This window comes from Oryctolagus cuniculus, chromosome 14, assembly GCF_964237555.1.
Source record: "Oryctolagus cuniculus chromosome 14, mOryCun1.1, whole genome shotgun sequence".
In the NCBI taxonomy this organism is placed as follows: domain Eukaryota; kingdom Metazoa; phylum Chordata; class Mammalia; order Lagomorpha; family Leporidae; genus Oryctolagus; species Oryctolagus cuniculus.
Genome location: NC_091445.1, coordinates 34,666,585 through 34,694,246, shown reverse-complemented (window position 1 = coordinate 34,694,246; position 27,662 = coordinate 34,666,585). Strand labels below are relative to the sequence as shown.

The 27,662-nt window shown below is 38.3% G+C and overlaps 1 protein-coding gene across 1 annotated transcript in view; it reads right to left on the bottom strand.

Annotated features, from left to right (window-relative positions):
- Nucleotides 1-24,688: 24,688 nt before the first annotated feature.
- The window catches only part of BTNL9 (butyrophilin like 9), a 50,032-nt gene continuing 47,058 nt past the window's right edge, over nt 24,689-27,662 (bottom strand). Inside the window, exons 10-11 of the mRNA XM_051853899.2 lie at nt 27,624-27,650; nt 24,689-26,273 (exon numbers count right to left, since the gene is read on the bottom strand). Of these exons, the coding sequence (XP_051709859.2) occupies nt 25,651-26,273; nt 27,624-27,650 (650 nt within the window). The 3' untranslated portion in view covers nt 24,689-25,650. The remainder of the gene's footprint in view (nt 26,274-27,623; nt 27,651-27,662) is intronic.

Genomic DNA, 27,662 nt, shown 5'->3' with positions numbered 1-27,662 from the left:
ATTTTGGACGTACATAAAGTGGCACCTGCCATCAACCAAGCAGAAAAACCTGACACTCGTGGGGAGAAATAACAGGAGGTTAGGACCTAGTGAAGGTGTGGAGCTAATGAACTGAGACTGAAAATCTGAGGGTGTGGGAGAGAACTCACGGAGTACACAAACTTGGTAACCTTGGCAACCCAGTGAGAGACAGCAGGGAAATTAGCCTGAGCCATCAGGCAAGAAAAAGAAATTAAAGGGATACAAATTGGGAAGAAAGAAGTCAAACTATTCCTCTTTGCAGACGATATGATTCTTATTTAGGGGATCCAAAGAACTCTACTAAGAGACTATTGGAATTCATAGGAGAGTTTGGCAAAGTAGCCTCCATATGAATTTCAGCATCATTTTATTCAGATCTGAGAAGAAAGTCTTTGTTATTTTATTGATATCACATTGAATCTATAAATTGCTTTTGGGAGAATGAACATTTTGATGATATTGAGTCTTCCAATCCATGAACACGGAAGATTTTTCCATTTTTGGTATCCTCTTCTATTTCTTTCCTCCATTTTGTAATTCTTGTCATAGAGACCTTTGATGTCCTTGGTTAAATTTATTCCAAGGAATTTAATTTTTTGCAGCTATTGTGAATGAGATTGATCTTTGAAGCTCTTTCTCAGCCATGACATTGTCTGTGTATAGAAAGGCTGCTGAATTTTGTGTGTTGATTGTATATCTTGCCACTTTTCCAAAATTTTTATGAGTTCTAATAGTCTCAGTGAAGTCTTTTGAATCCCCTATATATATATATATATATATATATATATATAAAATCATGTCATCTGCAAATAGGGGTAGTTTGACTTCCTCCTTATCAATTTGTATCCTTTTGATTTCTTTTTCATGCCTAATGACTCAGGTTTCCAAGACTGTAATGAATAGCAGTTGTTACAGTGGGCATCCTTCTCTATTCTGGATCTCAATGAGAATGGGTCCAACTCAATAGAATGCTGGCCATGAGTTTGTCATAAATTGCCTTGATTGTCTTGAGGAATGTTCCTTCTCTACCCAATTTGCTTAGAGTTTTTATCATGAAAGGGTATTGTATTTTATTAAATGCTTTATCTATACCTATTGAGATAATTATATGATTTTTGTTCTTCAGTTTTTTTTTTACTTTCTATCCTTTATTTGAACTTTTTAGTATGTTTTACTTTTTTGGGGGGGGATATACCAAAAGCAGTGTTAAGTGGGGAGTTTATTCCCACTCTTACATTTAACAGCGATCACTTTTCAGTTAAGTTTCAGCACTTAAGAAAAATTGTGTATTGATTACAGTATTCAACCAAAAGTATTAAGTAGAACAAACAAAAAAAATACTAAGAGGGATAACATATTAAGCTGCTCATTAACAGTTAGGGTGAGGGCTGATCAAGTTACTGTTTCTCATAGTGTTCATTTCACTTTAACAGGTTTCCTTTTTGGTGCTCAGTTAGTTGTCATCTATCAAGGAGAACAAGTGGTATTTGTCCCTTTGGGATTATTGGCTTATTTCACTCAACATAATGTTTTCTAAATTCCTAACAGGGATCACTTTTCAGTTAAAATTTAAACACCTAAGAATAATTGTGTGTTAATTACAGAGTTCAACCAATGGTACTAGAACAAAAAAAATACTAAAATGGATAAAGTATTACATTGTACATCAACTGTCAGGACAAGAGCTGATCAAGTCACTGTTTCTCATAGTGTCCATTTCACTTCAACAAGTTTCCCCTTTGGTGCTCAGTTAGTCATCGATGATCAGGGAGAACATATGATATTTGTCCCTTTGGGACTGGCTTAATTCACTCAGCATGATGTTTTCCAAATTCCTCCATCTTGTTGCAAATGACCAGATTTCGTTGTTTTTGACGGCTGTATAGTATTCAATAGAGTACATGTCCCATAATTTCTTTATCCAGTCTACTGTTGATGGGCCTTTGGGTTGGTTCCAGGTCTTAGCTATTGTGAATTGAGCTGCAATAAACATTAATGTGCAGCCTTAATCTATTAACCATTTTCAACCCAATGGGTGAATTTCTCCCTCCCTTCTGCAGTTGACAGAAACTTTTTCCTTCAGTTTTTGACTACAGGATTCTCTTTGTTTCATGATGTGTTTCACTGTCCTAAGCAATAGGCTCATATGCTGATAAAGGTTTTTTTGCTGTGCTATTGTAACTGACTTAGGTAATGAAAGTTTTCATGTGTCTTGAAGGTATTCTGTTTTTCCATTGCCATTATTGATTCTTGATTGGGGGAACTGTATCTCAAAGTAGTTTAAGTTTTCTGCCTATTTTTAATGTTTGAATGATTATATTAACTTTAACCAGGTCTAGCCCACAGCTTTGGTTGAAATGCACAGGTTAAATGTACTGCTTCATTTTAGCTGAACAGTTTGACTCCCTGAAAATTTAAATTCTAAACTGAGTCTTCTAATTAGGGGGCCTCCAGTCAGATCCCAGTTGTTTGAGTCAATTCAGATTATGTAAAGTACATTGTAAGTTTATAAAACAATGCCAAATCTATGTTATATTCATGTTACTGCTTTCCAACTAGAGTAGTTGTATAAAAATGAGAGTAAATTTTGTATATACAAGCGTTTATGTTGTTACAGTAAAGTGAGCCAACACAGATTGGATCAGAAAACTGACATTATTCCAAATGCCCGCTGGTTAATTTGGCTTACATGTGTCTTTGATATGCTTTAACCTTGTTTTTTACAGGAATGAAGATATTTTCAAAGTTTCTAGCATACGCTAGTGCCTGTGTTTTCTACTCAAGAGGTTTTATCCTTATCAGTTATTTATACTTGAAAAGGAAGTCATTAATATCTCAATTTTTGGAGTCATCTAGATATAGTTACTAAATAAAACTTTGGAAAAGATAACATGTGTACTCTTGGCATCTTAAATTCTATAAGGGAGACTGGGTTTGTTAAATCAGCAAACCAGACCCAAACTAATAGGAGAGGAGAAATAATTAAAAATCAGAGAAGAAATAAATAGGGTTGAATCCAAAAAAATTACAAAAAAATCAGCCAAACGAGGAGCTGGTTTTTTTAAAAAATATACAAAATTGACACCCCATTGGTCCAACTAACTAAAAAAAGAAGAGAAAAAACTAAAATCAATAAAATCAGAGATGAAAAAGGAAACATAGCAACAGACACCACAGAAATAAAAATAATCATCAGAAATTACTACAAGGACTTGTATGCTTGTGCTTCTGTGGTGTTTTCCAAGAAGTCATTCCCGATACCTATATCTTGCAGGGTTTTTCCAGTGCTCTCTAATAATTTGATGGTGTTGGGTCATAGATTTAGGTCTTTAATCTATGTTGAGTGGATTTTTGTGTAAGGTGTAAGGTAGGGGTCTTGCTTCATGCTGATGTATGTGGAAATCCAGTTTTCCCAGCACCATTTGTTGAATAGACTGTCCTTACTCCAGGGATTGGTTTTGGATCCTTGATCAAATCTAAGTTGGCTGTAGATGTATATGTATATATTAAGTAAAGATTTCAACAGTTTGTACCCACATAGAAACACAAAGTGAAATATACTGTTTGAGTACTAGTTATAGCATTAAATCTCAATGTACAGCACATTAAGGACAGAGATTCTACATGAGGAGTAAGTGCACAGTGACTCCTGTTGTTGACTTTACAAATTGACACTCCAGTTTATGGCATCAGTAATCTCCCTATGCACCAGTCATGAGTTTCCAAGGCTATGGAAGCTCCTTGAGTTCTGCGACTCTTATCTTGTTTAGACAAGGTCATAGTCAAAGTGGAGGTTCTCTCCTCCCTTCAGAGAAAGGTACCTCCTTCTTTGAAGACCTGTTCTTTCCACTGGGATCTCACTCACAGAGATCTTTCATTTAGGTCTTTTTTTTTGTTTGTTTTGTTTTTGCCAGAGTGTCTTGGCTTCCCATGCCTGAAATACTCTCATGGGCTTTTCAGCCAGATCCGAATGCCTTAAGGGCTGATTCTGAGGCCAGAGTGCTGTTTAGGACATCTGCCATTCTATGAGTCTGCTGAGTATCTCGCTTCCCATGTTGGATCACTCTGCCCTTTATTTATTCTATCGGTTAGTATTAGCAGGTACTAGACTTGTTTATGTGCTCCCTTTGACTCTTAGACCTATCATTATGATCAATTGTGAACTGAAATTGATCACTTGGACTAGTGAGATGGCATTGGTACATGCCACCTTGATGGGATTGAATTGGAATCCCCTGGTATGTTTCTAACTCTACCATTTGGGGCAAGTCAGCTTGAGCATGTCCCAAATTATACATCTCTTCCCTCTCTTATTCCCACTCTTATGTTTAACAGGGATCATATTTCAGTTAATTTTCAACACTTAAGAATAACTGTGTATTAATTACATAATTAAACCAGTCATATTAAGTAGAACAGACAAAAAAAAACTACTAAGAGGGATAATGCATTAAGTTGTTCATTAACAGTCAGGGCTATGCTGATCAAGTCACCGTTTCTCATAGTGTCCTGAAAATGAATCTTGATGCAAATGGAATGGGAGAGGGATTTGGAGATGGTTGGGTTGCTAATGGGAGGGAATTTATGGGGTGGAAAAGCCACTGTAATGCAAATGCTGTACTTTGAAAATTTATATTTTTTTAAATAAAAGTTAAAAAATCAGCAAATGTAAAAAGGGCACAAATATAAAAAAATGTGTTCTTCGTAAGAAAGGCTAAAAGGAAAGAGGCTTTTTAAATAAAGAAAGTACGTAGTTTGTAAGAATTAGTTTATCTTAATGACTAGTTTAGAGTGGAATAAAAAAGAAAAGTTTTAGCAAGTTTCAGAAGATGTGAGCAAGTCACAAAAAGTTTGTAAGAACAAAATCTTAGAAAAAATAGCTTATGATTTTAAATATTATTTACAGAGTTTTCTTTCTACAAGTTGAGTGTCAATACTAAAGTTATACTGACCTGGGATAGAAGTTCTATCTTCTGTTATAGCAATGAGGTTTTTGAAAATGTATATTAATGTTAGTAAATATCTAGAAATAGTCTTGATCTTAAAAAGTAAATCTGTTTTTTTAAAAAAAAAACCTGAAACATCTCCATTTAATATTTTCTGTTTAGTTGGTTACTCTGTGCCAATTTTGTAGTTAGGTCCTGTAAGCTCTTTTGTGACTCTATTAAATTGTGCCAAATTATGTGGTGATTTCATGTGCTAGCTCTTATATTTGAGGTTTTTATTTTGATTTACTTGATGACCGGAGATGCAAATTTTCTGTTCTGTTAAAGCAATCTATTGTATTCTCTACTTTCACTGTTAAGTTTTGATTGTTGGAAAGCATTGTCTTAAAAGTTATTTTAAATACACATTTAATTAAAAATATTTGGTCATTCTGGCTAAAAAGCCCATGAGAGTTTTGTAGGCATGGAAAGCCAAGACACTATGGCATAAAAATGACCTAAATGAAAGATCTCTGTGAATGAAACTGCAGCGGAAAGAACGGGCCATCAAAGAAGGAGGTACCTTTCTCTGAAGGGAGGAGAGAACTTGCACTTTGACTATGACCTTGTCTCAATAAGATCAGAGTTGGAAAACTCAAGAGCTTCCATAGCCTCGGGTGATTACTGATGTCATAAACAAGAGTGTCAATTTGTTAAATCAACAACAGGAATCACTGTACACCTACTCCTCATGTAGGATCTCTGTCCTTAATGTGTTGTACTATGAGAATTAACGGTATAACTAGTACTCAAACAGTACTCTATACTTTTTGCATCTGTGTGGGTGTGATCTGTTGAAATCTTCACTTAGTATATACTAAGTTGATCTTCTGTATATAAAGATAATTAGAAATGAATCTTGATGTGAATGGGACGGGAGAAGGAGCGGGAGATGGGATGGTTGCGGGTTGTAGAGAGGTTATGGAGGGAAAAGCCGCTATAATTCAAAAGTTGTACTTTGGAAATTTGGAAATTTATATTTATTAAATAAAAGTTGAAAAAAAATTTTAAAATTTGGTCATTTTCTCATTGTGATTAAATCAGTTCTGAGGTTGTTAAAGTCACACTTAATGGATGAATATTATTTCATGATGTTAAGGAACTACATTTTGACCAGATACTTTAAGTTCTATTGGTATCTTTAGCAGACTTTATAAGAATCAAAGTTCTTTTTTTTTTTTTTGACAGGCAGAGTGGACAGTGAGAGAGAGAGACAGAGAGAAAGGTCTTCCTTTGCTATTGGTTCACCCTCCAATGGCCGCCGCGGCTGGCATGCTGCGGCCGGCGCACCGCGCTGATCCAATGGCAGGAGCCAGGTACTTCTCCTGGTCTCCCATGGGGTGCAGGGCCCAAGGACTTGGGCCATCCTCCACTGCACTCCCTGGCCACAGCAGAGAGCTGGCCTGGAAGAGGGGCAACTGGGACAGAATCCAGCGCCCCGACCAGGACTAGAACCCGGTGTGCCGGCGCCGCAAGGCGAAGGATTAGCCTAGTGAGCAGGTCATCAAAGAAGGAGGTATCTTTCTCTGAAGGGAGGAGAGAACTTCCACTTTGACCATGGCCTTGTCTAAATATGATCAGAGTTGGTGAACTCTAAAGACTTCCATAGCTTTGACAACTCATGACAAGAGCCTAGGGTGATTACTGATACCATAAACAAGAGTGTCAATTTGTTAAGTCAACATCAGGAGTCACTGTGCACTTACTCCTCATGTAGGATCTGTGTCCTTAATGTGCTGTACATTGTGATTTAATGCTACAACAAGTACTCAAACAGTATATTTCACTTTGTGTTTCTATGTGGGTGGAAACTGTTGAAATCTTTACTTAATATATGCTAAACTGATCCACTGTATATAAAGAGAATTGAAAATGAATATTGATGTGAATGGAAGGGGGAGGGAGAGGGGAAGGGGAGGGTTGCAGGTGGGAGGGAAGTTATTGGGGGGGAAGCCATTGTAAACAATAAGCTGTACTTTGGAAATTTATATTCATTAAATAAAAGTTTTAAAAAAAGGATCAAAGTTCTTAATTCTCTGGACTTTGATATTTCCAGATGGGCTTCTGAAAATGTCAAAATATATATTTCTCATCTTTCTGAGATAATAACCATTAGGCTATTTGGATTTAAAATGTTGCCAAGATGTAAAATGATGCTAAACTTCAGTTTAAGCATGCTTCTTTATAGGTCCTCCAATCTCTGGCTTGGAAGCCAGATTCTTTAAAGGTACTCACTGACAAAGTCTCAGTACAGCTAACCATGAATATAACCATTTATAGCCCGTTCAAATTATGTATCAGAGGTCCAGCCAAGAAGGAAAAAGTGTTCTTCTTTGGAAGACTTAGAGACAATTGGAGATGGTTATGCAGCAGCAACAAGAGAACTGGGTTCCAGAAGCCCAAGAAAACTCTAGTATCCACCGGCTACACAATGAAAATTCAGATGCCAAAAAAACTTACTAGATAAATCCAAAAACTCCATTTTGAGTTATGTGGTAAGTTCTAGTACAAACTTACAGGTTACATGGTAACACCAGTTAAACCCAGCAACCCAGGCCCATAACCTACCAGCTATACAGTGAAAATCTGCAAGTCTAAGGATGACAGAGATGTCTGCCACAATTTCTCTAAGTCAGACTACACAGTAAGCACTGGTTGAACACCAGTTAAATCTAAAAGCCCAAAATCAGGGAGGCCTGACTTGCTGCCTCATTTCTCTTCATTTCCCTTCCAAATGGGAACTTGACTCTATTCCACAGGACTCTCCACTGTGATGTACAGTTTGACCCTCGGATCTTGCAAAAGGGATAACTGACCTTTTCTGTGATAATGCCTAACAACAATATAGAGGACAAAATAACATAGCCAGAAAATGAGACATTAAACTTTAAAATGATTTTACACCTATATTTGTTTTTCTGTGTCCACAGCAAATAGGCAGAACTCCCCTTTTAAACCAAACTGAGGGGAAGATAGGAAGTTGTACTAATGACCACAATATATATATATAGACAGGTCACTGCATTTGATCTTATCTGAAAGGTCATACTTCTCCTCATAGGTACTGACTTAACTCACAGGGAAATACTAAGTGTCAGAATTTGCCCATGACCATAGCTTTCTAGCTCACTCTGATATTAAAAGAAATCTTCAAAAATTAGGGATGGGTTGAGCACCCCCTTGACTGACAAAGGTTGCCCCGTGGTCCACTTTATTAGAGACCAGGAGAAAGAGCAAGCTGGGAAGAGGGAGTAATGCAAGGATAGGCAACAGGCCAATTAACATCTGCTTTATATAGTGATCTGTCTTCAAGGAGACCCAACAAGGCCAGTCCACCCCCAAATGGCACCTGTTTTTGATATTAGGAACCAGGGCATTGGACAAGCAGCTGTCATGACATAAACTGGCCAAGAACAAAGCCACTGGAAATATCCCGAGTGTCAAAGGACTCCTGGGTCAGAACCACAGACCCCTGGCCCCAAGCCCAAAAGCCCTTAGTTCGGCCCAGCTTCCAACTCTAATCACTGCTACTGAGGGGATGGCTTATGGTCAGTAAAACATAAATTTCCATTTAGAAACACTACCTATTCTACACCAGCCTGCTGTTTTAAACCAGCTCTACTCCTAATCCAAAGAATATCTCCACAATGGTAAGCAACAAACGCAGAAACTGAGGAAACAAGAACGAGGAAGAGATTATGACACTCCCAAATGAAGAAGACATCCCAAGCCAAGAAATGAAGATGATGAGATAGAAGAAATGCAAGATACGGATTTCAAAAAAATTATGATAAGAACACTTGGAAGTTTTCAAAAACAAATGTTTGAGCTACAGAAATCCTTACTGGACAAGATAGAAAAAAATCTCTCATGAAAATGAAATCTTGAGGAGGAATAGAAATGAAACACAGAAACTAGTAGAACAGGAAAGTGTGATAGTGAAGAGAAATCAAAATGAAATGAAGAACTCAATAGATCAAATGACAAACACATTAGACAGCCTTAAAAACAGAATCAGTGAAGCAAAAGAGAGAATATTAGAATTAGAAGACAGAGAACAGGAAAGGATACAGTCAAACCAAAGAAAAGAAGAGGAAATTAGAATTCTAAAAAATATTGTTGGGAATCTACAGGATACTATTTAAAAACCCAGCATTCGGGTTCTAGGAGATCCTGAAGGCATGGAGAGAGAGAAAGGATTAGAAGTCCTTTTTAGTGAGATACTTGCAGAGAACTTCCCGGGTTTGGAGAAGGACAGAGACATCCTAGTACAGGAAGCTCATAGAACCCCCAATAAACATGACCAAAAGAGATACTTACCACTACACATTGTAATTAAACTCACCACAGTGAAACATAAAGAAAAGATCCTAAAATGTGCAAGAGAGAAACGTCAGATTACTCTCAGCAGATCTCCCATTTGACTCACAGCAGACTTCTCATCAGAAACACTACAGGCTAGGAGGGAATGGCGAGACATAGCCAAGGTACTAAGAGAGAAAAACTGCCAGCCCAGAATATTATATCCTGCTAAGCTCTCATTTGTGAAGGAAGGTGAAATAAAGACCGTTCATAGCAAACAGAAATTGAAAGACTTTGTGGCCACTCGTCCAGCCCTGTAAAAGATGCCTAAAGATGTGCTACGCACAGAAACACGGTCATCAATATGAAAGAAAGTAAAGGAAGGAAACCTCACAGCAAAAGATGACAGAAAGTTCAAAGCATACATTAGAAAATGTCTTTGGCAAATGGCAGGGCAAAGTTACTACTTATCAATAGTCACATTGAAAGTTAATGGCCTGAACTGTCCAGTGAAAAGACACAGATTGGCTGATTGGGTTAAGGAACAAAACCCATCTATTTGCTGCTTATAAGAAACACATCTTTCCAACAATACAATGCACTCCAATACAATAGTACTGGGGGACTTCAATACTCCACTCTCAGAAATATATAGATCAACCACACAGAAGATCAACAAGGAGAAGGTAGATTTAAATGACACTATAGCCCAAATGGATCTAACAGATATCTACAGAACTTTTCATTCTACACATAAAGCATTTACATTCTTCTCAGAAGTACATGGAACCTTCTCTAGGACTGACCACATACTGCGCCATAAAGCAAGTCTCAGCAAATTCAAAAGAATTAGAATCATACCATGCAGCTTCTCAGACCATAAAGGAATGAAGTTGGAAATTAGCAACTAAGGAATCCTAGAGCACATGCAAACACATGGAGACTGAACAACATGCTCTTTAATGAACACTGGGTCATTCAAGAAATCAAAAGAGAAATCAAAGCTTTCTGAAAATAAGTGAGGACAACAGAACAACATACCAAAACTTATGGGATACAGCAAAAGCAGTATTAAGAGGAAAGTTTATATCAATAGGTGCCTACATCAAGAAATTGGAAAGGCGACAAACAGATGAGCTTTCACTGCATCTCAAGGATCTAGAAAACCTACAGCAAACCAGACCCAAATCTAGTAGGAGAAGAGAAATAATTAAAATCAGAGAAGAAATCAACAGGATTGAATAAAAAAAAATTACAAAAAAATCAGCCAAATGAGGAGCTGGTTTTTTGAAAAAATAAACAAAATTGACACCCCATTGGCCCAACTAACACAAAAAGAAAAGATCCCAATCAATAAAATCAGAGATGAAAAAGGAAACGTAACAACAGACACCACAGAAATAAAAAGAATCATCAGAAATTACTACAAGGACTTGTATGCCAGCAAACAGGGAAACCTATCAGAAATGGATAGATTCCTGGACACATGCAACCTACCTAAATTGAACCAGGAAAACACAGAAAACCTAAACAGACTCGTGACTGAGACAATTATTGAAACAGTAATAATAAAGGCCCTCATAACACAGAAAAGCCCAGGACCAGATGGATTCACTGCTGAATTCTATCAGACATTTAAAGAAGAACTGACTCCAATTCTTCTCAAACTATTCAGAACAATTGAAAAAGAGGGAATGCTCCCACATTCTTTCTATGAAGCCAGTATTACTTTAATTCCTAAACCGGAAAAAGATGCAGCACTGAAAGAGAATTACAGACCAATATCCCTGATGAACATAGATGCAAAAATCCTCAATAAAATTCTCGCCAATAGAATGCAACAACACATCAGAAAGATCATCCACCCAGACCAAGTGGGATTTATCCCTGGTATGCAGGGATGGTTTAATGTGCGCAAGACAATCAATGTGATACACCACATTAACAGACTGCAAAAGGAAAACCATATGATTATCTCAATAGATGCCGAGAAAGCATTTGATAAAATACAACACCCGTTCATGATGAAAACTCTAAGCAAACTGGGTTTGGAAGGAACATTCCTCAATACAATCAAAGCAATCTATGAAAAACCCACGGCCAACATCCTATTGAATGGGGAAAAGTTGGAAGCATTTCCACTGAGATCTGGTACCAGACAGGGATGCCCACTCTCACCACTGCTATTCAATATAGTTCTGGAAGTTCTAGCCAGAGCCATTAGGGAAGAAAAAGAAATTAAAGGGATACAAATAGGGAAGGAAGAAGTCAAACTATCCCTCTTTGCAGATGATATGATTCTTTATTTAGGGGATCCAAATAACTCTACGAAGAGATTATTGGAACTCATAGAAGAGTTTGGCAAAGTAGCTGGATATAAAATCAATGCACAAAAATCAACAGCCCTTATATACACAGGCAATGCCACAGCTGAAGAAGAACTTCTAAGATAATCCCATACACAATAGCTACAAAACAATCAAATATCTTGGAATAAACTTAACCAAGGACCTTAAGGACCTCTATGATGAAAATTACAAAACCTTAAAGAAAGAAATAGAAGAGGATACCAAAAAATGGAAAAATCTTCCATGCTCATGGATTGGAAGAATCAATATCATCAAAATGTCCATTCTCCCAAAAGCAATTTATAGATTCAATGCAATTCCAATCAGGATACCAAAGACATTCTTCTCAGATCTGGAAAAAATGATGCTAAAATTCACATGGAGGCAAAAGAGACCTCAAATAGCTAAAGCTATCTTTTACAACACAAACAAAGCTGGGGGCATCACAATACCAGATTTCAGGACATACTACAGCATGGTACTGGTACAGAAACAGATGGATAGACCAATGGAACAGAATTGAAACACCAGAAATCAATCCAAACATCTACAGCCAACTTATATTTGATCAAGGATCCAAAACCAATCCCTGGAGTAAGGACAGTCTATTCAATAAATGGTGCTGGGAAAATTGTATTTCCACATTCAGAAGCATGAAGCAAGACCCCTACCTTTCACCTTACAAAAACATTCACTCAACATGGATTAAAGACTTAAAGCTAGGACCCGACACCATCAAATTATTAGAGAGCATTGGAGAATCCCTGCAAGATATAAGTACTGGCAAAGACTTCTTGGAAAATCCCCAGAGCACAGGCAGTCAAAGACAAAATTAACATTTGGGTTGCATCAAATTGAGAAGTTTCTGTACATCAAAAGAAACCATCAGTATAGTGAAGAGGCAACCGACAGAATGGGAAAAAATATTTGCATACTACATAACAGAAAAAGGGTTGATAACCAGAATCTACAAAGAAATCAAGATACTCCAAAACATCAAAACAAACAACCCACTTAAGAAATGGGCCAAGGACCTCAATAGGCATTTTGCAAAAGAGGAAATCCAAATGGCCAAAAGACACATGAAAAATTATTCAAGATCACTAGCTTATTTCACTTAGCTGATCCCTGTTAGGAATCTGGAAAACATTATGCTGAGTGAAATAAGCCAGTACGAAAGGGACAAATAGCATATGTTCTCCCTTATCGGTGACAACTAACTGAGCACCAAAAAGGAAACTTGTTAAAGTGAAATGAACACTATGAGAAATGGTGATTTGATCAGCCCTTGCCCTGATTGTTGATGAACAACTTAATACGTTATCCCTCTTAGTATTTTGTTCTCTAGTGTTGAAACTTAACTAAAAAGCGATCGCTGTTAAATATAAGAGTGGGAATAAGAGAGGGAAGAGATGTGCAATTCGGGACATGCTCAAGCTGACTTACCTCAAACGGTAGAGTTAGAAACATACCAGGGGATGCCAATTCAATCCCATCAAGGTGGCATGTACCAATGCCATCTCACTAGTCCCAGTGATCAATTTCTTTTCACAATTGATCGTAATGATGGGACTAAGAGCCAAAGGGAGCACATAAACAAGACTAGTGTCTGCAAATACTAGCTGATAGAATCAAAAAGGGAGAGAACGATCCAACATGGGAATCGAGATACACAGCAGACCCACAGAATGGCAGATGTCCTAAACAGCACCCTGGCCTCAGAATCAGCCCTTAAGGAATGCAGATCTGGCTGAAAAGACCATGAGAGTATTTCAGGCATGGAAAGAAATGACACCCTAGAAAAAAAAAAGAAGACCTAAATGAAAGATCTCTGTGATGAGATCCCAGTGGAAAGAATAGGTCATCAAAGAAGGAGGTACCTTTCTCTGAAGGGAGGAGAGAATTTTCACTTTGACTACAACCTTGTCTAAATATGATCAGAGTTGGTGAACTCAAAAGGCTTCCATAGCCTTGGAAACTCATGACAAGAGCCTAGGGTGATTCCTGATACCATAAACAAGAGTGTCAATTTGTTAAGTCAACAACAGGAGTCACTGTGCACTTACTCCTCATGTAGGATCTCTATCCTTAATGTGACGTACATTGTGATTTAATGCTATAACTAGTACTCAAACAGTATTTTTCACTTTGTGTTTCTATGTGGGTGCAAACTGTTGAAATCTTTACTTAATGTATGCTAAACTGATCTTCTGTATATAAAGAAAATTGAAAATGAATCTTGATGTGAATGGAAGGGGGGAGGGAGAGGGCAATGGGAGGGTTTTGGGTGGGTGGGACATTATGGGGGGAAGCCATTGTAATCCATAAGCTGTACTTTGGAAATTTATATTCATTAAATAAAAGTTAAAAATAAAAAAATCACTAGAAATCAGGGAAATGCAAATCAAAACCACAATGAGGTTTCACCTCACCCCGGTTAGAATGCTCACATTCAGCAGAGCCAAGATGGTGGAATAGTGAGGACGTGCACTGATTGTCCAGGAAAAGATAGGTTGATTATATAGGAATTACAGTAATCACAGGGAAAGGCTCCAGGGAAAAATGCAGAGGAAACCCTTCTGGATCTGTGGATATGACACAGATGACCAGTGGGGTGAGCAGGGGTACCCATGGCTCTGAATCCACACATTGGTGCTGGAAGGGGAGGTGAGCTCAGTAACGGGAGACACTGGCAGGGAAACGGCAGAGTCTAGAGGGAAGCGGGCTTGAGGAGTGAAAGTTCACCAGACTGACAACAGGAGAGAAGGAAGAAAAAAAAGTGCGGGTTGTATGGTATGGGTGAGTTTCTCTCTCCACCGACCTTGCAAAGGCGAGCAAGAGACAAAGAGCAGGCTCCATTGGATATATATAATAAAAGGGTAGAGCTAAGGAACTGAGGGGCTATAATTCAGTAGCCTAGGCAACCCAGTGGGAGTCCATAGGAGAAACTGAGCCCGCACAGACTTTTTGGGTAGAAGCCAGAGATCGGAAGCTAAATACCATCAATTCTGCTCAGCTGTGCGGTATAACTTACCTCCTGAATAAAATAAATAAATAAATAAATAAAAAGAGAGATTTATCACGCATAGCCTGAGGGTGTCACCTTTGCACACCCTTAACCCAGAAGAACCAAGCAGAACTCTCTGGCCACACCCATCGCAAGCCTCCAAGGATCCTTCAACAGAGGACTGTCCACTTAACACAGACATAGTATAAAAAAAAAAAAACTCACAGTGAGGGAAGAAGAATTAAGAATGCCAAGCAACAAACACAAAAATCGAGGGAACAAGAACAAGGAAGACACTATGACACCTCCAAATAAACAAAACACCCCAAGCCAAGATTATGAAGATGATGAGATAGAAGAAATGCAAGATACGGATTTCAAAAAATTTATGATAAGAACACTTAGAAGTTTTCAAAAGCAAATCCTTGAACTACAGTAATCCTTATTGGACAGGATAGAAAATCTCTCTCGTGAAAATGAAATTTTAAGGAAGAATCAAAATGAAATGCAGAAACTAGTAGAACAGGAAAGTGTGATAGTGAAGAGAAATCAAAATGAAATGAAGAACTCAATAGATCAAATGACAAACACATTAGACAGCCTTATAAACAGAATCAGTGAAGCAGAAGAGAGAATATCGGACCTAGAAGACTGAGAACAGGAAAGGATACAGTCAAACCAAAGAAAAGAAGAGGAAATTAGAATTCTAAAAAATATTGTTGGGAATCTACAGGATACTATTTAAAAACCCAGCATTCGGGTTCTAGGAGTTCCTGAAGGCATGGAGAGAGAAAGGATTAGAAGGCCTTTTTCAGTGAGATACTTGCAGAGAACTTTCTGGGTTTGGAGAAGGACAGAGACAACCTAATACAGGAAGTTTATAGAACCCCTAGTAAACATGAGCAAAAGAGATACTTACCACTACACATTGTAATTAAACTCACCACAGTGAAACATAAAGAAAAGATCCTAAAATGTGCAAGAGAGAAATGTCAGATTACTCTCAGAGGATCTCCAATCTGACTCACAGCAGACTTCTCATCAGAAACCCTACAAGCTAGGAGGGAATGGCGAGACATAGCCAAGGTACTAAGAGAGAAAAACTGCCAGCCCAGAATATTATATCCTGCTAAGCTCTCATTTGTGAATGAAGGTGAAATAAAGACCGTTCATAGCAAACAGAAATTGAAAGACTTTGTGGCCAATCATCCAGCCCTGCAACAGATGCTTAAAGATGTATTACACACAGAAACACAGAAACACGGCCATCAATATGAAAGAAGGTAAAGGAAGAAAGCCTACCAGTAAAACAGCATAGGAAGCTCAAAGCATATACTAGAAAATATGTTTGTGAAAATGGCAGGGCAAAATCACTATGTGTCAATAGTCACATTAAACATTAATGGGCTTAACTCTCCAGTTAAAAGGTACAGACTGGCTGAATGGATTAAGGAACAAAACCCAACAATTTGCTGCCTACAAGAAACACATCTTTCTAACAAAGATGCATGCAGACTGAAAGTGAAAGGTTGGAAGAAGATATTCCATGCCAACAGAAACAAAAAAAAGCAGGTGTAGCCATATTAATATCAGACAAAACAAACTTTAATACAAAAACTGTTAAGAGAGACAAAGAGGGGCACTATATTATATATATATAATTATATATATATAATTAAGGGTTCAATTCAACAGGAAGATGTAACTATTATAAATGTATATGCCCCTAATTACAGGGCACCGGTCTATTTAAAAGATATGTTAAGGGACTTAAAGGGAGACTTAGATTCCAATACAATAGTACTGGGGGAATTCAATACTCCACCCTCAGAAATTGACAGATCATCTGGACAGAAGATCAACAAGGAAACAGCAGATTTAATTGACACTATAGCCCAAATGGATCTAATAGATATCTACAGAACTTTCAATCCTACATCTACAGACTTCACATTCTTCTCAGCAGTGCATGGAACCTTCTCTAGGATTGATCACATACTAGGCCATAAAGCAAGTCTCAACAAATTTAAAAGAATTAAGTTCATACCATGCAGCTTCTCAGACCACAGCGGAATGAAGTTGGAAATTTGCAACTCAGGAAACCCTAGAAAGTATGCAGACACATGGAGACTGAACAACATGCTCCTGAATGAACACTGGGTCATTCAAGAAATCAAAAGAGAAATCAAAAACTTCTGGAAGTAAATGAGGATAACAACACAACATATCAAAACGTATGGGATACGGCAAAAGCAGTACTGAGAGGCAAGTTTATAGCAATAGGTGCCTATACCAAGAAATTGGAAAGGCACCAAATAAATGAGCTTTCAGCACATCTCAAAGACCTAGAAAAACTGCAGCATACCAGACCCAAATCTAGTAGGAGAAGAGAAATAATTAAAATCAGAGAAGAAATTAACAGGATTGAATCCAAAAAAAAATTACAAAAAATCAGACAAGTGAAGAGCAGTTTTTTTGAAAAAATAAACAAAATTGACACCCCATTGGCCCAACTAACTAAAAAAGAAGAGAAAAGACCCAAATCAATAAAATCAGAGATGAAAAAGGAAATGTAACAACAGACACCACAGAAATAAAAAGAATCATCAGAAATTACTACAAAGAGTTGTATGCCAGCAAACAGGGAAATCTATCAGAAATGGATAGATTCCTGGACACATGCGATGTACCTAAATTGAACCATGAAGACACAGAAACTTAAATAGACCCATAACTGAAATGGAAATTGAAACAGTAATAAAGGCCCTCCCAACAAAGAAAAGCCCAGGACCAGATGGATTCACTGCTGAATTCTACCAGACATTTAAAGAAGAACTAATCCCATTTCTTCTCAAACTATTCAGAACAATCGAAGAAGAGGGAATCCTCCCAAATTCTTTCTATGAAGCCAGCATCACCTTAATCCCTAAGCCAGAGAAAGATGCAGCACAGAAAGAAAATTACAGACCAATATCCCTGATGAACATAGACCCAAAATCCTCAATAAAATTCTCGCCAATAGAATACAAGATCACATCAGAAAGATCATCCACCCAGACCAAGTGGGATTTATCCCTGGTATGCAGGGATGGTTCAACATTCGCAAATAAATCAATGTGATACACCACATTAACAGGCTGCAGAAGAAATACCATATGATTATCTCAATAGATGCAGAGAAAGCATTCGATACAATTCAACACCCTTTCATGATGAAAAATCTAAGCAAATTGGGTATAGAAGTAACATTCCTCAATACAATCAAAGCAATTTATGAAAAACCCATGGCCAGCATCCTTTTGAATGGGGAATAGTTGGAAGCATTTCCACTGAGATCTGGCACCAGACAGGGATGCCCACTCTCAGCACTGCTATTTATCATAGTTCTGGAAGTTTTAGCTAGAGCCATCAGACAAGAAAAAGAAATTAAAGGAATACAAATTGAGAAGGAAGAAGTCAAACTATCCCTCTTTGCAGACGATATGATTCTTTACTTAGGGGATCCAAGGAACTCTACTAAGAGACTCCTGGAACTCATAGAGGAGTTTGGCAAAGTGGCAGGATATAAAATCAATGCGCAAAAATCAATAGCCTTTGTATACACAAGCAATGCCACGGCTGAGAAAGAACTGCTAAAATCAATCCCATTCACAATAGCTACAAAAACAATCAAATACCTTGGAATAAACTTAACCAAGGACGTTAAAGATCTCTACGATGAGAATTACAAAATCTTAAAGAAAGAAATAGGATACCAAAAAATGGAAAAATCTTCCATGCTCATGGATTGGAAGAATCAACATCATCAAAATGTCCATTCTCCCAAAAGCAATTTATAGATTCAATGCAATTCCAATCAGGATACCAAAGACATTCTTCTCAGATCTAGAAAAAAATGATGCTGAAATTCATATGGAGGCACAAGAGACCTCGAATAACTAAAGCAATCTTGTACAACACAAACAAAGCCGGAGGCATCACAATACCAGATTTCAGGACATACTGCAGGGCAGTTGTGACTCCATTTTTAAACAATAAAAAAAAGCAGCCTTCGTTTCCCATAGCAGACCCGGGTCCTCGTAAAAGGAGACATTCAGGCATTCCAGAGATATCAAAGCTTACCAGGGACAGCTAGCTCTGTAGACCAAGGACAGCACAGTAGAGATTGCTGAACAAAGTAACTCCCTGTGCCCAAAGCTTCCATGCTGTAAGCCCCCGCTGTAACTCCCTGTACCCAAAGCTTCCATGCTGTATGTAACTCTTTTTTCCTGCTGATGTAGTTCTTTTTTTCCTTTAAAAACTCTCTCTAACAAAGACTGGGGCCTCACTCCTTCCTCTGCTGTGCTGGTTGGTTGGATGGGGTCCCTGTACTCCCGAATAAACCTTGCTTTTGCAGTTCAGTGTGATTGACTCTTCGGGGGTCTCCGCGGGGATCTAACGATCTGGGCACAACATACTTTTTGGTGCCCAACAGCAGGACTCAAACTAGCACTCCTCTATGGGATACCAGTGTTACTGACAGGGACTTAACCCATTATATGACATTATTAAAATTTTAATCTGAGTCTAGGATTCTTGCTTTCCTTTTTCTTCATAGTATTTTCCTTGCCTTTTAGCATGCCCTGTAAATTTATGTTGAAAACATAATATAGTGTATTGAGTGATAGAATTGAAGTAAATTGGATTTTGTGTGATAGTTCATGTTTATCTGATAAGGTGTTTACACTGTGTATCCTGTCTGCTGTACTGCAGGTTTCTGAGACATTAAGTTCTTCCAGAGTCCTTGTTTTTCTCTACCATAGAAAATCTTCCTTAAATAGAATCTGAGCCTTTCAGTTCTCTCAGCTTTGATTGTATATTATTACACAGTGATTCTGTTGCCATGGTGTTGAGGTATTTGGGAACATAGTATTCCATAGTCCTAGGATTATGTTTAACTCTTTTATGATTCTGTGTCCCTGGGATATTACCTTCCTAAGTGCACCTTAACTTTTTCCCCCTCTTCTTAGGTATTCCAGGAAGACTTGAGTAGGGTAGGGTTGGCCAATTACTCCTCCTCAAGTTAGGTAAGGTTTTGGTTCCCTTGAGGGCAGCCCTTTGAAATAGAAAAATGAAAGAGGACATATTTGAAACTAATTGCTTTTCTCTTTCCCATGCTAGAAACAAGAGAAAATTTTCCTTCAGTCTTTACAGTGAGAGCCCGGTGGGCCACTGGCAGGTGAAACTAAGGAAATCATGCCCCCCCCACCCCCAAGTGGTTCCTCCTGGAATTTTGAACTGAAGCTGGTTCATACCCTGCCTCCAGCAGTTGCTCAGTCAAAAAGCAAAAGTCTAATCTATTTCTTACTATACCTGAAGTTCCAGGCATTGACTGCTAAGAAAGCAACTTAATTCTACTTCAGCAGAGAACTTCTTCTCAGATCTGGAAAAAATTATGCTGAAATTCATATGGAGGCACAGGAGACCTCTAATAGCTAAAGCAATCTTGTACAACAAACACAAAGCCGGAGGCATCACAATACCAGATTTCAGGACATACTACAGGGCAGCTGTTATCAAAACAGCATGGTACTGGTACAGAAACAGATGGATAGACCAATGGAACAGAATTGAAACACCAGAAATCAATCCAAACATCTACAGCCAACTCATATTTGATCAAAGATCCAAAACCAATCCCTGGAGTAAGGACAGTCTATTCAATAAATGGTGCTGGGAAAACTGGATTTCATGTGCAGAAGCATGAAGCAGACCCCTACCTTACACCTGACACAAAAATTCACTCAACATGGATTAAAGACTTAAATCTACGACCCGACACCATCAAATTACTAAAGAGCATTGGAAAAACCCTGCAAGATATAGGTACCGGCAAAGACTTCTTGGAAAATACCCCAGAAGCACAGGCAGTCAAAGCCAAAATGAACATTTGGGATTGCATCAAATTGAGAAGTTTCTGTACTGCAAAAGAAACAGTCAGGAAAGTGAAGAGGCAACCAACAGAATGGGAAAAAATATTTGCAAACTATGCAACAGATAAAGGGTTAATAACCAGAATCTACAAAGAAATCAAGAAACTCCACAACATCAAAACAAACAACCCACTTAAGAGATGGGCCAAGGACCTCAATAGACATTTTTCAAAAGAGGAAATCCAAATGGCCAACAGGCACACGAAAAAATGTTCAAGATCACTAGCAATCAGGGAAATGCAAATCAAAACCACAATGAGGTTTCACCTCACCCCGGTTAGAATAGCTCACATTCAGAAATCTACCAACAATAGATGTTGGAGGGGATGTGGGGAAAAAGGGACACTAACCCACTGTTGGTGGGAATGCAAACTGATCTAGCCACTATGGAAGTCAGTCTGGAGATTCCTCAGAAACCTGAAGATAACCCTACCATTCAACCCAGCCATCCCACTCCTTGGAATTTACCCAAAGGAAATTAAATTGGCAAACAAACAAGCTGTCTGTACATTAATGTTTATTGCAGCTCAATTTACAATAGATAAGACCTGGAACCAACCCAAATGCCCATCAACGGTAGACTGGATGAAGAAATTATGGGACATGTACTCTATAGAATACTATACAGCAGTCAAAAACAATGAAATCTGGTCATTTGCAACAAAATGGAGGAATCTGGAAAACATCATGCTGAGTGAAATAAGCCAGTCCCAAAGGGACAAATATCATATGTTCTCCCTGATTGGCGACAACTAACTGAGCACCAAAGGGGAAACTTGTTGAAGTGAAATGGACACTATGAGAAACAGTGACCTGATCAGCTCTTGTCCTGACTGTTGATGTACAATGTAATACTTTATCCATTTTAGTATTTTTTTGTTCTAGTACTATTGGTTGAACTCTGTAATTAACACACAATTATTCATAGGTGTTTAAATTTTAACTGAAAAGTGATCCCTGTTAGGAATTTGGAAAGAATTATGCTGAGTGAAATAAGCCAGTCCCAAAGGGACAAATACCATATGTTCTCCCTGATTGGTGACAACTAACTGAGCACCAAAAAAGAAACCTATTAAAATGAAATGAACAGTATGAGAAACTGTGACTTGACCAGCCCTTTCCCTGACTGTTGATGAACAACTTAAGACGTTATCCTTCTTAGTACTTTTTTTGTTTATTTGTTCTACTTAATACTTTTGGTTGAATACTGTAATCAATACACAGTTGTTCTCAAGGTTTGAAACTTAACTGAAAAATGATTGCTGTTAAATATAAGAGTGGGAATAAGAGAGGGAAGAGATGTGCAATTTGGGACATACTCAAGCTGACTTACCTCAAACAGTAGAGTTAGAAACATACCAGAGTATTCCAATTCAATCCCATCAAGTTGGCATGTACCAATGCCATCTCACGAGTCCCGGTGATCAATTTCTGTTCACAATTGATCAAAATGATGGGACTAAGAGCCAAAGGGAGCACATAAACAAGACTAGTATCTGCAAATACTAGCTGATAGAATAAAAAAGGGAGAGAATGATCCAACATGGGAAGCGAGATACACAGCAGACCCATAGAATGGCAGATGTCCTGAATGGCACTCTGACCTCAGAATCAGCCCTTAAGGCACGCAGATCTGGCTGTAAAGCCAATGAGAGTATAACAGGCATGGAAAGCCAAAACACTCAAAAAACCCTACATGAAAGATCTCCACAAGTGAGATCCCAGTGAAAAGAACAGGTCATCAAAGAAGGAGGTACCTTTCTCTGAAGGGAGGAGAGAACTTCCACTTTGACTACGACCTTGTCTAAATATGATCAGAGTTGGTGAACTCAGAAGGCTTCCATAGCCTTGGAAACTCATGACAAGAGCCTAGGGTGATTACTGTTGCCATAAACAAGAGTGTCAATTTGTAAAGTCAACAACAGGAGTCACTGTGCACTTACTCCTCATGTAGGATCTGTGTCCTTAATGTGCTGTACAGTGTGATTTAATTATATAGTACTCAAACAGTATTTTTCACTTTGTGTTTCTGTGTGGGAGCAAACTGTTTAAATCTTTACTTAATGTATGGTAAACTGATCTTCTGTATATAAAGAGAATTGAAAATGAATCTTGATGTGAATGGAAGGGGGAGGGAGTGGGAAAGGGGAGGGTTGCAGGTGGGAGGGAAGTTATGGTGGGGGAAGCCATTGTAATCCAAATTCTGTACTTTGGACATTTATATTCATTAAATAAAAGTTTAAAAAATCATCTCTGGATTACTTATAATACTAAAAACAATTTAAAAACTTTTATGTACATAGCTGCTATATTGTTAGGGAATCATGACAAGAAAAAACAGTCTCTATGTGTTTAGTACAGGGACAGTTTTTTCCAAATATATTCTATCCATAGTTGGTTGAATTGACAGATATGGAACCTGTGATATAGAAGACCAAGTGTATTTTGTACACTGTATTGTGATATACAAATGTTGCATTCACCCTTTCTCAGTTTTGAGTGGTAAATACATGGAAAATGTGAACATTGCAGAGTACTGAATTACCATGTATTATTTTTATATTTTAAGAAAATATTACTTTTTGGAAAGAGAGAGCTAGAGAAAGAGAGAGAGAGATTCATTTTCTGATTCACTCCCCAAATGACCATAGCACCTGAGGCTGAGTCAGGCTAAAGCCAAGGGGCAGGAAATTTAATTTAGGTCTCCCATTTTGGGGACAAAGATTCTACCTGAGCCAGCATTGCTTCTCTGCTGGCTTCCAGTGTCTGTATTAGCAAGAAACTGGAGTCAGGAGCAGAGCTGGAACTCAATCCCAGGGACTCTAACCCAGCATGCGAACATTTTAACCACTAGGCCAAATGACTGCACTTATGTCCTGATTTTAGGAACTTGTTAGAGGGTCATAAAGTACTTGGTGTTTCCAAACTTGAATTTCTGTTCTGAATTCCGAGCTTCCTGATTGCCCCAGCATGGCCTTTGTGGTTCACAAAATGTATAGCTGAATGTCTGAGGTCCCTGAAGGCTGTAAGTCTGTATTTCTCCATTATTTAAAGTGAGCTGAAGGAATCAGATTCTTTAAAAATCAGTTTAATATTGTCTTTCGTGTCATGTATTTGTTTGCTCTTCTTTAATGCATGATAAAAATGATCTTAAAGGAATAATGATTATATGTGGTCACAGAACATATGTTTTGTTTTTAAAAATATTATGGTTACCATTCTCTGCAATATATTACTACTCTTTTTTTTTTCCCAACAAAACTTTGTATTTCTAGATCAACATCTTCCCTTTCCACAAGCTCTTTTCTCCCCATCCTCTGGGAATCATCATTCCAGTCTTGAGTTCAATGAGTTCATCTTTTAAGATTCTACACATAAGTAGGAACATGTTGTATTTGCCTTCCTTATTTTTTCTCCTCTTCCACAACTCTTTTGAGCTGAAAAGTATCAAACCTAGCAAAGCTATATATCTAGAACAGTGAACATCAGAAGACTATTTATCTACATTTACCAAATATTAGTTTGCCACAATTGCTTTATCTCTATACATCATACATGTATATATTTTCCACTGAGGCATTTGAGAGTCAGTTGTAGACACTGTCCTAATTTACTTCTAAAATATTCAGCATACATTTACCCAGATCAAGATGATTCTCCTATATAACCACATTAAAATGTCTCACTCTAAAAATTAACATTCACATAACACTTAACATACAATCCCTGTTTTGTTTTCCTCAAGTGTTGAATATGTTGCATCACTGGCAATGCTAAATTTAATTACTTGATTAATTTGGCAGATTTCTCCAATGATGGAACAATCTTTACCCTTCCAAACTTAATAAATGTATGAGGTTACTACTTTAAGATTGTGGAAATACCCTGAATTCTAAAAAGCTTTTACTCAATGGTTATTCCAGTTATTATTGACACAGTGGGGTAGCTGCATTTTTTTCTATCATTTCTTTCACCTGAATTTATTAGATTTCATTTTTAAAGAAAAACTTCTTGTTTCTCTTTGAAAAGAAAGAAGTAAATATAAGCATGGACTCAGGAATATTTTATTTATTCAGTGCCTTACAATCTATTCTCATCATTACTAATTTTTATGTTCAAACTGTCCCCATAGGTAAATGATATGCCCCCTCCACACTGTCACCTATGTACTTTTGTCATCATTAATTTCTTTTTATATGTTTTAAACATTTACATTAATCTACTCATTGTTTTGACAAAATGTATATATTTATGGTGTACAATATAATGTTTTTATACATATATACATGTACATGCATTGCAGAATGGCTAAATAAAGCTAGTTAAGCTGTGTCCTATCTCATAGTCATAACATTTTTTGTGGAGAGAACATTTAAAATATACTTTCAGTAATTTTCAAGTACACATGCATTTTGTACAACACAGAGCTCCTGAATTTATGCCTCCTGTAGTTCAGTTTCACCATATACGTTTATTTATGACACAAGATGGTTCAGGCTAATTTTGTACTATCCTTGCCCCAGCCTTGGAATCAGACATTTCTCCAGCGTCATTTTAGTGGGAAATAGTATTTAAACCCAAGATCTGGTTATAAGTGAACCTACATCTTGTGAGGTGTCATTGCTTCTGGACCTTATAAGAACCAGCAAATATATCCAAAATTTTGAAACCACATAAATCCCCCTCTAAGTTAATCCAACAAGATTCTTCTCCCTCTCTCCCCCATCTGAGTTTCTCATCTCCCACAGCAAACTCCCTGACAAAAGCATCAGTTAATTTTTACTTTTACTCAGTACTACAATATAAATGAATGAACTTTGGAACTTCCTGTTTTCCTTAAAGAAAATCACACACGCGCACACACGCGCACACACGCACACACAGAGACCCCTAAATTGGCAAAAGTCTGTCCAGCTGCTGACATTTGGGTTGGTCATATGTGACTCTAAGAGAAGCACCAGGGCAAAGCGGCCAGGGTCTCCAGGAAGGGGCCCAGAACCCACCGTGCGAGCTCACTACAGGCCCAGGGCGGGGTCCGAGGGCTCATAAGGCTGCAACCAGGTGTCGTTATGGTCCTCTTCGGGGCTACGTGGCCCTCTTTTCGGCAATGTGCAGATGGTTAGGGGATCTGGGTGTTCTGTGCCATCCGGGGCCCTGGGCCTGAGATAGGCGCACAGCTCCCCAGAGAAGGTGTCAGTGAAGGTGAAGATGTGGGAGCCGTCAGAGCCATTGAAGAAGGACAGCTTCCCTGCGTCGCAGTCCAGTAAGATGCCCACGCGTCGAGGTGGCACACGCAGGGTGAGGGCGACACGGTGCGGGTCCAGGACGAAGTACTCACAATCGTTCCACAGTCCCATCACCCAGTAACCTCCGGCAGGGCTCAGGCGCGTGGGCCCCACACGCGACACCGTGGCCAGACAGGCTCCCAGGAACCAGCGGCTACGGCGGCCCACATGCACCTCCCAGTAGTGGCGGCCTACAGAGAAACGCTCCTGGCTCAGCACGCATGTCTGCTCTGAGAACCGCTGTGGGTCGTCTGGCACCCTGTTTGGAGCAATGCCATGGGAGCACACGCTCTTGCCATCCTCTGAGACCTCCAGACTGGGGTGTGCGGTGGCTGGATCTAGTGTCACCTTCACTGAAGAGAGGAATGGGGTTAATGTCAGTAAGGACGGTTCTGGGACTCTTTTGTCCCTTCCTCTCAAAAGGCAAACAAAGAGCAATTGGAATAATTGTCACAGTCCTCCCAACTCTGGGACACTCTCTCCCACCCCCCATAGAAGTGTTATTTTTTGAGCATTTTTAATTGTTAAGAGGAATCCTATTTCTTTACTGAACTGGGACATTCCCAAAACCCATATTTGGTGGCAAAGAAAAAAAGATAGCAAACAGGTAAGTTTGTGGGAAGGAACTAGTACCTGTGGGCCAGTTCTGTTCCCTTGTGTGACTTTGAGAAAATCAGGTGAGCACTGGGACTCCATGTTATAGCAATTTCAGGATTTTTTAAAATGAAGGGAACCTCTGAGATCATCTAGTCCAGTGCCCTGCACTCCAACACCCCACCCTGATGAATAGGAAACCCGAGGATCCCTTCTTCCAGATGATCTGAGAGATTCCTTTCAGATTCTGTATTCTCTCCTACAAACAGATCCAAGATGCAACTTTCCTGCTTAGTGGAAACAAAGCTAGTGAAACCCAGATAGCATTCAGCATGTTTGTATATGCATGGATACATATGCAAGCGTATGTGTTATATTGGATATATGTGCTTTGTTTTTGTGGATTCAGGCCTTGTGCTTGCCTCACTCTAATCTCAGATCTCTCCTGCCTTCTGTTTAAGATGATCATTTATATCCCTTGTATCTACTGTTGAGGAACAGTGTTTTTTAATTCTTGCTATTTTTTGAAATCTATACTTAGTATAGGGTTAAACTTATGAGTATAAAGTAAACTCACTTACTCCTCATGTAGGATCTCTGTCCTTAATGTGTTGTACATTGTGAATTAATGCTATAACTAGTACTCAAACAGTATTTTACACTTTGTGTTTCTGTATGGGTGCAAACTGTTGAAATCTTTACTTAATATATGCTAAATTGATCTTCTGTATATAAAGATAATTAAAAATGAATCTTGATGTGAATAGAAAAAGAGAGGGAGTGGGAGAGGGGAGGGTTGCGGGTAGGAGGGAAGTTATGAGGGGGGAAAGCCATTGTAATCCATAAGCTGTACTTTGGAAATTTCTATTCATTAAATAAAAGTTTAAAAAAATAAACTGAAAGTAGATCATTGTAGAAAGTAAGAAAGAAAATAAAAGAAGAAGGAGGAGGAAGGGTGGGAGCTTGGGCAGGAGAGAGGGTAAGATGAAAAATATCGCTATGTTCTCAAATCTGTGTATATAAATTGCATGAAATTTGTTTACCTTTAAAAAATTACAAAAGGAAAAAATCTGGCCTGTCACAAATCATAGTTTTTTTGTTTCAGTTACCTGCATATTGTTGAGCTGCTCTCCACTCTGAAAGAAAAT